Source organism: Benincasa hispida, chromosome 8 (assembly GCF_027475165.1).
Source record: "Benincasa hispida cultivar pf3 chromosome 8, pf3_genome.v1.1, whole genome shotgun sequence".
In the NCBI taxonomy this organism is placed as follows: domain Eukaryota; kingdom Viridiplantae; phylum Streptophyta; class Magnoliopsida; order Cucurbitales; family Cucurbitaceae; genus Benincasa; species Benincasa hispida.
This window is the reverse complement of record NC_143485.1, coordinates 15,976,031-15,986,993: the sequence shown is the minus strand read 5'-3', so window position 1 is coordinate 15,986,993 and position 10,963 is coordinate 15,976,031. Positions and strand designations below refer to the sequence as shown.

The window sequence follows — 10,963 nt, the reverse complement described above, 5'->3', positions numbered from 1 at the left end:
TTCTTTAGAGAGTTATATAGGACACGAGTCTAAGTTCAAAATGGACAATATCATAGTATACTAAATAAGATAAAATGAAGCGTCAAGTCCAAAGATGTTAAAAGAGAAAAGGGCATATTTTTAAGGGAAAATATCAATTTATACTCTTGAACTTTGAAGGTTGTATCAATTTAAATCCTAAACTAATAATTGTATCGATTTAAACTCTGAACTTTCGTAATTGTATCAATTTAAACCATCTATTATGTTTTATTTCGATAAACATCATGCGAGGCTTATAATTTAATAATTAAACCTCTAAACTTTCATAATCGACTCAATTTAGACATTCAATTAAGATTATTTTTAATTGAATATGCAAATTATAATCGTCCATTTTGTTAAATTGGTATTTGAAGAAGTCTATACTTGTATAAGAATTGATGCATCGGCAATTTTTCAAATATACTTCTAATAAATACTCTAAATCAATTTCTTATAACAATTTAGAAGCATAATTGAAATAAAATAAATGTCTTGCAGAATATTTTCAAATTAAATCTGAAAGAGAATGTAAATTAATAGACACGTGAAAGTTTAGTGTTTAGATTGATACAATTATTAGTTTTGATTTAAATTGACATAATCCGAAGGTTTAAGATTGGAAATTGAAATTTTCCCTATTTTTGATGGAAACCCTTGGACTCTACTGTATTGTCCTGAATAGATTCTATATGGACACTCCTTATTTCTTTATCACAAACCCTTTTTGTACATTTTAGCTATATTTGTGTACAAGGATATTTAGGATGTTTGATTAGCATTGCACTTGCAATTGCACCCCATGTGAATTTCTAATCCCAAGCCAGTCATTTTTAGTGTACAAAAGTAGTACTACTTTGAAAATTAAACAATTGATAGAAGCCCAAAAGGCTATAATTAATTGGGGAAGGGGTAGTTTTTTCCAACTTTGGATTGACTGAAGAGATCAAGTGAAAAAAAAAAAAATTTGATATTGGTGGTAATTGAGTTAAGGTATGAGTTAGTGAAGTGGGAATTCAAGGGGAAAAAAACAAGAGAGAAACTACGAGATTATTGTTAGATGATATGATATCAAATTTATCTTCACCTATTAATTTAAATTTTTGGGTCGATTGACGATTTAGATGGATTAAAGGAAAGAAGTATATGAATTGTTCTTGTAGTATTTCTTTATATAGGTAATCATTGAAAGAAGAAACACAAAAAGCCCTGTAAAAGAATCCATCTTTTATGTTGTTAACTTAGTTTCTTTCTCTCTCTCATCGTCCTTAAAAACCATATCTCCCCACATAATCAAACCATTTCTCAAATCCCCACATCTTTGGATCATAACCATTATTATTAATTCCTAGAAGAAGAGAGAAGTAGAGCCAAAGTTTTGTGAATTCATATCATCAATTGTTTTACTTGTTCAAGTAAATTTTTTGATTTGTTCAAAATTTTCTTCTCTGCTGTGGATGGAGTTTAATAGAAACAGAGTAGTCAGTGAGAACAAAACCACTCATAAACCCATCATCTTCTTCTTCTTCTTCTTCTTCTTCTTGTTTTTAATGCTTTTTTTCATATTATTATCATTCTGCAGCAGCATCATAAGTTCATCAGGTGAGAGATCATTATAAAGCTTGGTATATATCTCTGATCTCTACTGATGGATTTGCTCTTGTGTTCTTCAGATAACATTAGGCGTTTCTCATCAGCTAAAGGTGGCCAGGTAAATTAAATTTTTATTTTGACTTTGTTTATGTGTATGTTGTGATAGTTGTTTCTTCAATGTTAGACAACCATTGATAGTTACAAAATGGCCAACCCAGTACAGTTAGCTAGCTAGCTAATAGTAGCAGCTAGGTCCATACATTATATACAACCATAATCCATCACCTCTCTTCCAAATAACACATCCAGACATTGACCCTCAATCATACATAACATAACCACGAAAATTACTCAAAAACATCTATCTGTTTGTGTATATCTCGTCTAAGTGTCTAATCACAAACTATCATATGATAATTTTTCTTTTTATCTTTGTAATAGTTTTTTTACTGTGTTTGCATGATGATGGATGTAGTCTGTGTTGTATCAAATATTGTTCTTTCAAACATCTCTTTTGGACCACCCAGTCATCTGAAATGAGCATATTACAACATATGATAATTTGCCATATTGCAACATATAATAGTTATATATGAATATTCAGACAATTTAATGGAATACACAAAGATAGGTATTATTTAAAATGTACTTAAGTATTTTTCTCTCTTAAATGACTGTTACCACATCTTACTCTCTCCTTAAATATATATACATATATAGAAATGTTATATTGAGTAGTTATATATGTATGTTTGTTTGGACCCAACGGGATTTCTATGTCCTCATTTTTTTAGTACATAAGAGCAGAGAGTTCAAATCACTGACTTTTTGTTCGCTGACACGTCCATAAATCAATTGATCGAGGCTCATTTCGGACCAACTAATCAATAATGAATATATATATATAATACACACATACAAGTACCAGTTGTGGAGGAAGTGGGTTAAGTTTGTAGCGGTTTAGTATTAACATTTTGTGCAGTACAGCATTACCAGTACTCCATCGCTAATTATGAAGATCAAGAGTTGAGCTTGCCGAGAAGAGGATTGGGTGGGCTGGGATCGTCGCCGCCACGGTGCGCCTCAAAGTGTGGCAAGTGCACTCCGTGCACGGCGGTTCATGTGCCGGTGTCACCTGGAACTCCAGTGACGGCCGAGTACTATCCGGAAGCCTGGAGATGTAAATGTGGGAACAAGCTTTACATGCCCTGATCGGAAAAAGCATGCCCCGGCCGGTCCTCGCCGGCCTTTAGGTTATATGCTATATCCGCCGATGAGCCGGCCTAAAAAGCTATGAATTTACCATTGGCTGGTCTTTGTAATTACGTTGGGTATGTGCCAGCCAATAACTGCTCACTATTTTCATCTCACATCCCTATGTTGTATAAATAATGTAAGATTTATAGCGAATTATATAAGTCTGTTATTATATATAAAAGTTATATATATGTGTGCAGCACCTAAGTATTTTTATTTTATAAATACACTGACCTTCTAATTTCTTTATGTCTAACAATAAAGCTATATATATGTCTTAAAAGAGAAGTAGTAGATATCAATTGTTACTGAGCACAAGCTTCGAACATATATTATCTATTCATAGATTGTGATTTTAATGAATTTACATGGATCACTTTTTCAACATATGCATACCAAAACGCATAAAATCACAAAAGCTTCAATAAGGCATTTATTCATCATTGTTTTCCCTTTTCATTATTTTTAAATTAAATAATTGACGTTAGAATAAAATTTTTAGCAATAAAAGTTTAGGCGTCATTTGGTAATCATTTAGTTTTTTTTTTTTTTTTTTTTTTGGAAAATTTAGCCTATTTCATCTACATTTTTTACCATGATTTGCATTTTTTTTTTAAATACAATGGTTGAATTCTTAGCCAAATTCCAATTTTTTTAAAAAAAAAAAACTTTTTCAAAGTTACTTTTGTTAGTTCTCAAAATTTGACTTGGTTTGTTAAACCTTTGATGAAGTAGATAATAAATGAAGAAATTTAGAGGTGAAAATAGTGTCCATAAACTTAATTTAAAAAAAAACAAATACAAAATGGTTACCAAACGGGTCCTTAATGATTAGGTTTGATGTTTCATGTAAAATAAGAAACCTATTCTGTAAAGCTAACTGGAGTCCTCCAACTGCCACAGTTGAGACGACGTGTCGGTGCCTACTCGCATCGTCATCTCACCAGCCTCCAGCTGCCGCCAAGATCTAATCCCCTGAAAAGAAGAACAAACATGGTTAGTGGCGCTTAAATCAATTATCTAGGCAGAATCATCATTTTCCACTAAACAAGTTTCAAGCACAAGTAAATCACATTTACCTTTATCGGCCTTGGCCTTAACCTTGGCTGCTTTCTTCTCTTTCAGATATCGAGGACAGTTCCTCTTCCAGTGTCCATCTTGGTTGCAGTGGAAACACTTTCCCTTAGCAATCTATGGACGCCTCCTTGGGGCGACAGGCGATGGGTTAGCAGATGTCTTCCCTTTTCCCTTACCACCCTTCTTCTTCTTCCCCTTTGTAGAGTTAGAAGCTGAAGGTGCAGACTTCGTTCCTGAGGTCAAACCTCTATGAAACGTTCTGGAGGATGAAGCAACATTTGCCTCACCCTTCTACCTCTCTTTACTGTTCAGTAAAGATTGGTATGTCTACAACTCGTTATGGAGAGTTGTAAGGTTATATTGCACTTTGTTAAGAATCACATTGCTAACAAAGTGCATGAAGCTCTCCGGCAAAGAATGCAGGATTAATGTAACCTGCCTGCCCTCATCGATGGTAGACCCATTCAACTCCGCCACATTAAATTGGACCATCATGTTTAGCACATGTTCACGAACAGAGGTATCTTTTTCCATTTTGCAGTTGAATATGTATTTAAGAGCCTCATGCATAAGCTGTTCAGATGGTTGTCCAAACATCCCCGCAGGGACTCCATAATCTCACGCGCTGAGACCATAGGCTCATGATTCTTGGTCAAGACTTCATAAAGACTTGCCAAGATGTAGGCTCGGGCCTTCTCATTCGCCCTTGTCCATCGCTCGAATGCTTCTCGAATATTTCGAGTGGAATTCAGAGCTGGAATAGGAGGACAAGCCTCCGGATAGCGAACATGAGATCCTCGATGATCAGAATCGTCGTGATCATGTGTTTCCATGTTGCGAAATTATCGCCAGTAAGTTTTTCAGCACTTAGCAATGCTAACGTGGCTGTTTCCATTTTGAAAAATTTGCTGAAAATATGAACAAAACTTTATTAGATTTTGCTAAACCACTTTTAAACCAATCAGTTTTGCAAAACAGTTTCAAGTACCATAAGTTTACTTCTATTTTGCAATGATGCACCAGTGAAGCAGGACAAACGCCACCGGTGGGGTGACCAGTTGCCCCTTCATTGGGATGAGACATTCTCAATCATTAGGCAGAACCAACTCTTGGAACTAAACCTAACAGCCACCATTTTTCGGTCCAGAATCGTTAACCTTTAACAATTCCACGTAAGTGTAAACTCTCGCTTTCAGTGCCAGAGTCCCGCCCTAATGAGCCCGCCGTAGGGAAGAAGAAGATTAGGACAAGAGATTAAGTTACCTTATCCTCTTACAGGAGATCAAATAAAGAAACGTGCAAAACTGCCGTCCTTTAGAGCGACACTCCAAAGGTGCCGCGAGGCCGAGGATAGATCTCACAATGTGGACTATTTAGGAGAAATGTGAAAGATTTAAGTGAAGCATCTCATGCCCCAAGTACCTCCCACTGAATGTTCTACCTAGGGGTTTATTAACCTAGACAATTCGGCTACTGATTTTAGTCTAAGTCGTCTTTTTAAACCTAATTTAAGGATCTCGTGGTATGCAAATCCTTGCACCCTCTGGCTCTGTAGACGACTGCTTCGTGAAAAGTGTATTGAAGGTGAGGTTCCCTTTCTACTTCCAAAGAGAAATCCCAAGCTCTCAGTTGATATAACACGAGGGCTCGAAAAGGAAGTGAATTGAAGTAAGAATTTGGGCAGAGTTTTTCTCCAATATCTTTGCTATATCTTGCATGGAAGTCTCGTAGGGTATTTATAGGTATCAAGGGTAGCTTTTCTTCTCTTACTAATGATTATGCTGATAAGGTTCATTAAATTCTATACCCTCGCCTACTTTGCGTCAGAAGTTCATTGGCTCTGTCGTGAAGCTTTCTTGTCAGCTACCAACTTGGTCTTCGATTTGACTCCACCGCTCATACGTCATGTCATTCCCCATCGCATGAGGCTATCAACTTGCTCAACTATGCAATTCCCATATTGGCATTGAGAATTCCTTGCAATCACATAAATAGATTTCTTGAACCCAAAAAGTACGATTTTTATAAATTTTGTAAATAGAGACTTTGTGCGTGTGTGACCGCATGATATAATGATTTTCATGAATTCCTTACCGAGTTGTCGCATTTTAAAAAAATTTTCCTAATTTTTTCAAATAAAAGAGGTAAAATAACTTGTATTTCTACAAATTACCAATGTCATACCTCTTCTCGGGATCTGTCTGGACAGATCCTACACTAGCTCCAACCTCTAAGCAATCCTATCTAAGACTGTATCCTCCATCTGAGAATATGCTCTAACCTAAGGGGTACTAGAATCTCCCTCAGATGTAGCTTCATGTACTACTGGTTCTCTAATTGAATCCGGATCCCTTCGAGCTACAGGAACTTCGATAGGGTCACAATCCCTTTCAGCCATCTGCCAAGTCAATCTGTTACTTCCTCAAGGCTTGGTTTTTATAACATATACATTATTAGGCTAATAACATTATTTACATGCCCCTAGTCTAATGCATGACTCTCCTTAAAATCTTATGCTCTTATACCAACTTGTCACACCCTTTCTCAGATTACTCTTCTAATCTGAGAAGAAGTGTGAAGACAACAATTGGCAACCCTCCTATGACAATTACTTCCGAACATACTTCCATAAATCGATGCCCTTGGCACCTAATAAACAATTTGTATCTTATAACATACCACTACCACATAGTTAACACCACATAAACCTATAGATTTTTATACAGCAAAACACTTATTCACATTTATTATAGATAGGGGATCTAGTAAGTTTATTTACAGCAGCCATAAAACTCTACCCTGACTTCCACAACATAAACATAAGATCCAAACTTAACAAGACAAGAAGAGCCACCTAAACTTTAAATTCTCTAGGATTTCTGAGAAGTGACTAACTGGTAGAACTGCTAGGGCTCGAGACGTCGACCGCTACCTGAGGAGGAAAACATTGAAAAATATGAGCTTAAATTATTCAGTGAGTGGCTTATTTTAAAAGAAACATACTTTAATAAACTCATGATATAAACTTGCTTATAATAAAACATTTACATTTACATTCCAAGGTTCGGAAATAAAAATTAAAAAAGGTGAAAACATAATATGTAAAATCATGGACTAAAACTCATTAACATTCCTTGTAAAATTCTTCTAGTCCTTTGCCTAATTATGCAAGAAAGCCCTTTTTCTAAATCCATAACAACCTTAGTTGAGAGATAACTCTTTTGCTCGATCTCATCAACGTCGATACATAGATCTTTTGTACACGTAAAACTGATCAGGATCCTGCTTACCTTACCATATCTTCGGTAGCAAGGATCGTCATGCACCTGGGTACCTTACCATACCTTCGATACCAATGCATAGGATTAGGTTTTACCTAGTAAATATGTTGGGATTGGTGTCCTAATTCTTCAGGGGTCTCATTGTTTTGTAAAGATACACATTGTTTGATGAATAAAATAAATGTTATTTGATTCTTATCCAATAAACAAAGCTCATTGGTTATCTTATGTGAACTTAAGCATGTATATGTGATATACAAGTGGATAATGCCTTAAGTCATAACCTAAATAGGTCTATAGTATAAGGATTACGATGGGATACCTGATCTTGATGACACTACGGATACGGCCCACTTTGTAAAGGTTTACAAGTGTTGTAAACTACTACAGATGGTAGATCCTGACCATTCATGTGGAGACGTGCGAGGGGGCGTCCTATACAAAGAGTTTGTATAAGACCTAGACCACGAGATGACCAGACTCTGTATATAACGTCGTTGATATTAGAGACTTACATCTCACCTAAACGACCATAGGTGACACAACCTGAATCCTGAGTGTTTTGGGAACTCCTGCCTTTGAGGGCGATCCTTTGATTAGTATAGGTGACAGTGGCCAGATTGCCAACTCAACATGCCTACCTTTTTGGGGACTTGTCTGATCTGGGAGCTGAAAACTCAATCCACAAGATGGAATTCACTTCTTTCCCCAAGCAGGGATAAGTAGAGAGATTGTTCCCTTAAAGGCTGATTCCGGGGCTTGAATATAGTGGCCACAGCTTCTCTTTGGAATAGAGGACTTAGTCATAGTAGAAGTATGACTTATGTTCATTAGAGGGATCAGTGGTACTTAAAGAGTTAGATGTAACTACAGGGGCATAACGGTTATTGGCCCAACTGTACTTACGAGCGATCTGTGAAAGGTTGTCGCACTTCAGATTGGTTAAGATGGACACATAATATATTTATGGTAAGGAGAGTTCAGCTATCGATCTTTAGTGGCGTGTCTGGCAGTTAACAGATGGTGAATCCCGTGACTAAAGAGTTTAGTCAGTTATTCACGTACCGTTGGAGCTTCAAGCTACATGTCCATAAGATCCCCTTGGTAGCTCAATGGATTCAGTTGAGGATCAGTTCTTGGTGTTGATTTGAAATGTTCAAATTGACAAGAGGTATTTTGATTATATATGATATAATCGGTATGATATATGAGATACATCTAGTGGATGATTAATGTAAATGAGATTTACGTTAAGTACCATGGAATAGAAAAAGAACTATGGTTTATATGTTTCATGAGATGAAATATTAAAACTATAAGTTATAAATATAGTATGATAAGTTGATTATCATTTATATTTATAATAATATTAATTATTGGATAATTAAATCTTTTTCTCTAATAACCAATTGAGTGGGAGATTATTGGTAGTTCATGGTAACCTGAGATAAAAGAAAAATGGTTTTCCTAATTTTAGGAAGTTTTTTTGAAAAGTTTTGCAAAAGTGTTTTGAGATTTTCTCTCGAAAAAACATCTCACGAAAGCTTGTCAAGTAAATGTAGATTTACTAAACGACAGTTTGAGCGAAGTAAACGATCATGTAGTGTTTTGTAGGTGACAAACACTGAGCTAAACGATTGGACATCAACCTATATGATAGGTTTCTGTCTTCTCCTACTTGCCCAATCGTGTACATAATTGTTCATTCCTCTTTCGTCTGCCTCATACCAAGTCCAAACAGAGCTCACCCTTTGGATTCTCACATCGAGAATACCAAAGTAACCTTGGTGCTGTCATACTCAACTCGACACCGTCGAGGTTCTGTGGAGGTCGTTCGTGTTCTTGCTAGAGTGTTCGTGACTGAGGTGATCGCTGAGGACGAGCATGAAGTGTTCGTGCAGTGTTGTGGTCATGTTGTTCGAGCGTTCGAGGTTGCTGTGTTCGAGTGTTCGTGAGCAAGGAGCGTGGAGACGAGTCGACAAATGTTCGTAGCATTCTCCTAATTTATTTGATTATTCATGCTATAATTTTTGTATTGATTGCATAACTGAATGTTTTATTTACGACTATAATTTATAATGTTCATTCATGATTGTAATTTGGAATTATCTATTTTTTGCTGCTCATAGAAATCTCAAGTTCAATTTCCTTCAAAATATACATGTGAACATCATAAAATATTACACTTATCATGCTTAAGGGAATCAATAAATAGCTCATTTGAATGTCAAGTCATGGAATAAAACGAGAGTGGAATGCATGGAAATTACAAGTGAAATATATATATATATCTTTTAAATCATCGCCATGTGTTTGACTCCTTTACTAGAAGCATGCGTTGGAACCTCAAGATAAAAGTAACTATGCATTGGAGATTCATAAGTAAAACACTTAGCAAATATTTTGAAAACTAGTCATTCATAGTCTTTAGGTTATTTCCTTACAGGATTGTAAGCCTTCCTTATATGCATCTGCCCTGTAAGAATAATAAGAGTCTTTAGTTAATACCTTAGCTTCCTTTCAAGCTTAACTTATTATGCAAGGTAACACATATTAAACCTCAAACATAGTTCGACGTATCATTTGATTGTTGAGGTGTATGCCCTAAAACCTCGTAATTTTGTGTTAGTTAAATCAAAGGTTGATTAATTTTATATTACTTGTGCAATAATCCATTAACCTAAGATCTAAGGTTATTTGATGTAACTTAAACATGTATGTGGAGGCATATAAGTGGATCACGTTTAAGTGATAACCTAAATGGTCTATAGTATATGGATAAGGTTGGGTGCCTTATCCTAGTAATACTACTGATATGGCCCGCTTTGTAGCTATTACAATTGTTATAAAATACTTCAAATGATATGATCCTGATCATTCTTGTAGAGACATGTGAGCAGGGATATCTTATACAAAAGAGTTTGTATAAAGACCGAACCATGAAATATTAAGTCTCTCTTTATAACGTCGTTGCTAGAAGAGACTTACATTTCACCAAGATGACTATAGATGACTTAACCTTAATCCTGAGTGAGTTGTGAACTCCTACCTATGAGGGCGATCCTTTTATTTTTATGGGTGAGAGTGGCCAGATTCGTCGACTCAATAAGCCTACCATTTTGGGGATTCATCTTATTAGGGAGTTGGGAACACAACTACACAAGAAGGAATTCACTCATTCCTTATAGTTAGGATAAGAAGATAAATTGCTCTCTTAAGGGCTAATTTCGGGGCTTGAATATTGAGGCTTCTCACCCGCTCCTGGTTCGAGAGGGGTTCGATCATAATTGGACTATGATTAATTGTTCATTAGAGGGATTAGTGGTATTTAAGGAGTTAGATGTAACTATGGGGTAAAACGATAATTTGACCCAGCTGTACCTACGAGCAATTTGTGAAAGATCAATGCACTATTGATTGGTTATATCCAATGCACACAGAAATATATCTATAGTGCAAAGAATTCAGTTGTCGATCTTTAGTGGAGTGATTGGTAGTTAATGAATGTTGATTAATTTGACTAAAAAAATTTAATCAATTAATCTCGTATCATTGGAACTTCAATCTATAGGTCCATAAGGTCCCCTCATTAGCTCAATGAGGACTTATGAGAATCGAATTAATTTTGGTTTAATTTGAATTGTTCAAATTAATTAAAAGAAATTAATTGTATGAGATACAATTAAATAATGTATATAGATACATTATATAATGTATGTTGATACGTTATATAA

At 35.6% G+C, this 10,963-nt stretch overlaps 1 protein-coding gene across 1 annotated transcript; it reads left to right on the top strand.

Moving 5' to 3' along the window:
- The first annotated feature begins 1,189 nt into the window (after positions 1-1,189).
- Positions 1,190-3,114, top strand: CHAL (allergen-like protein). The gene is made up of 3 exons (XM_039039439.2): positions 1,190-1,623; positions 1,695-1,732; positions 2,602-3,114. Exons 1-3 carry the CDS (start codon positions 1,479-1,481, stop codon positions 2,824-2,826), a joined length of 408 nt encoding a protein of 135 aa, XP_038895367.1. The 5' UTR covers positions 1,190-1,478; the 3' UTR covers positions 2,827-3,114.
- The last annotated feature ends 7,849 nt before the right edge of the window (positions 3,115-10,963 follow it).

Coding starts and splice junctions, on each gene's coding strand:
- CHAL (XM_039039439.2), top strand. CDS start 1,479: ATGGAGTTTAATAGAAACAGAGTAGTCAGTGAGAACAAAACCACTCAT. Junction 1,624..1,694: donor CAGCATCATAAGTTCATCAG/GTGAGAGATCAT, acceptor TGTGTTCTTCAG/ATAACATTAGGCGTTTCTCA. Junction 1,733..2,601: donor CATCAGCTAAAGGTGGCCAG/GTAAATTAAATT, acceptor TGTGCAGTACAG/CATTACCAGTACTCCATCGC.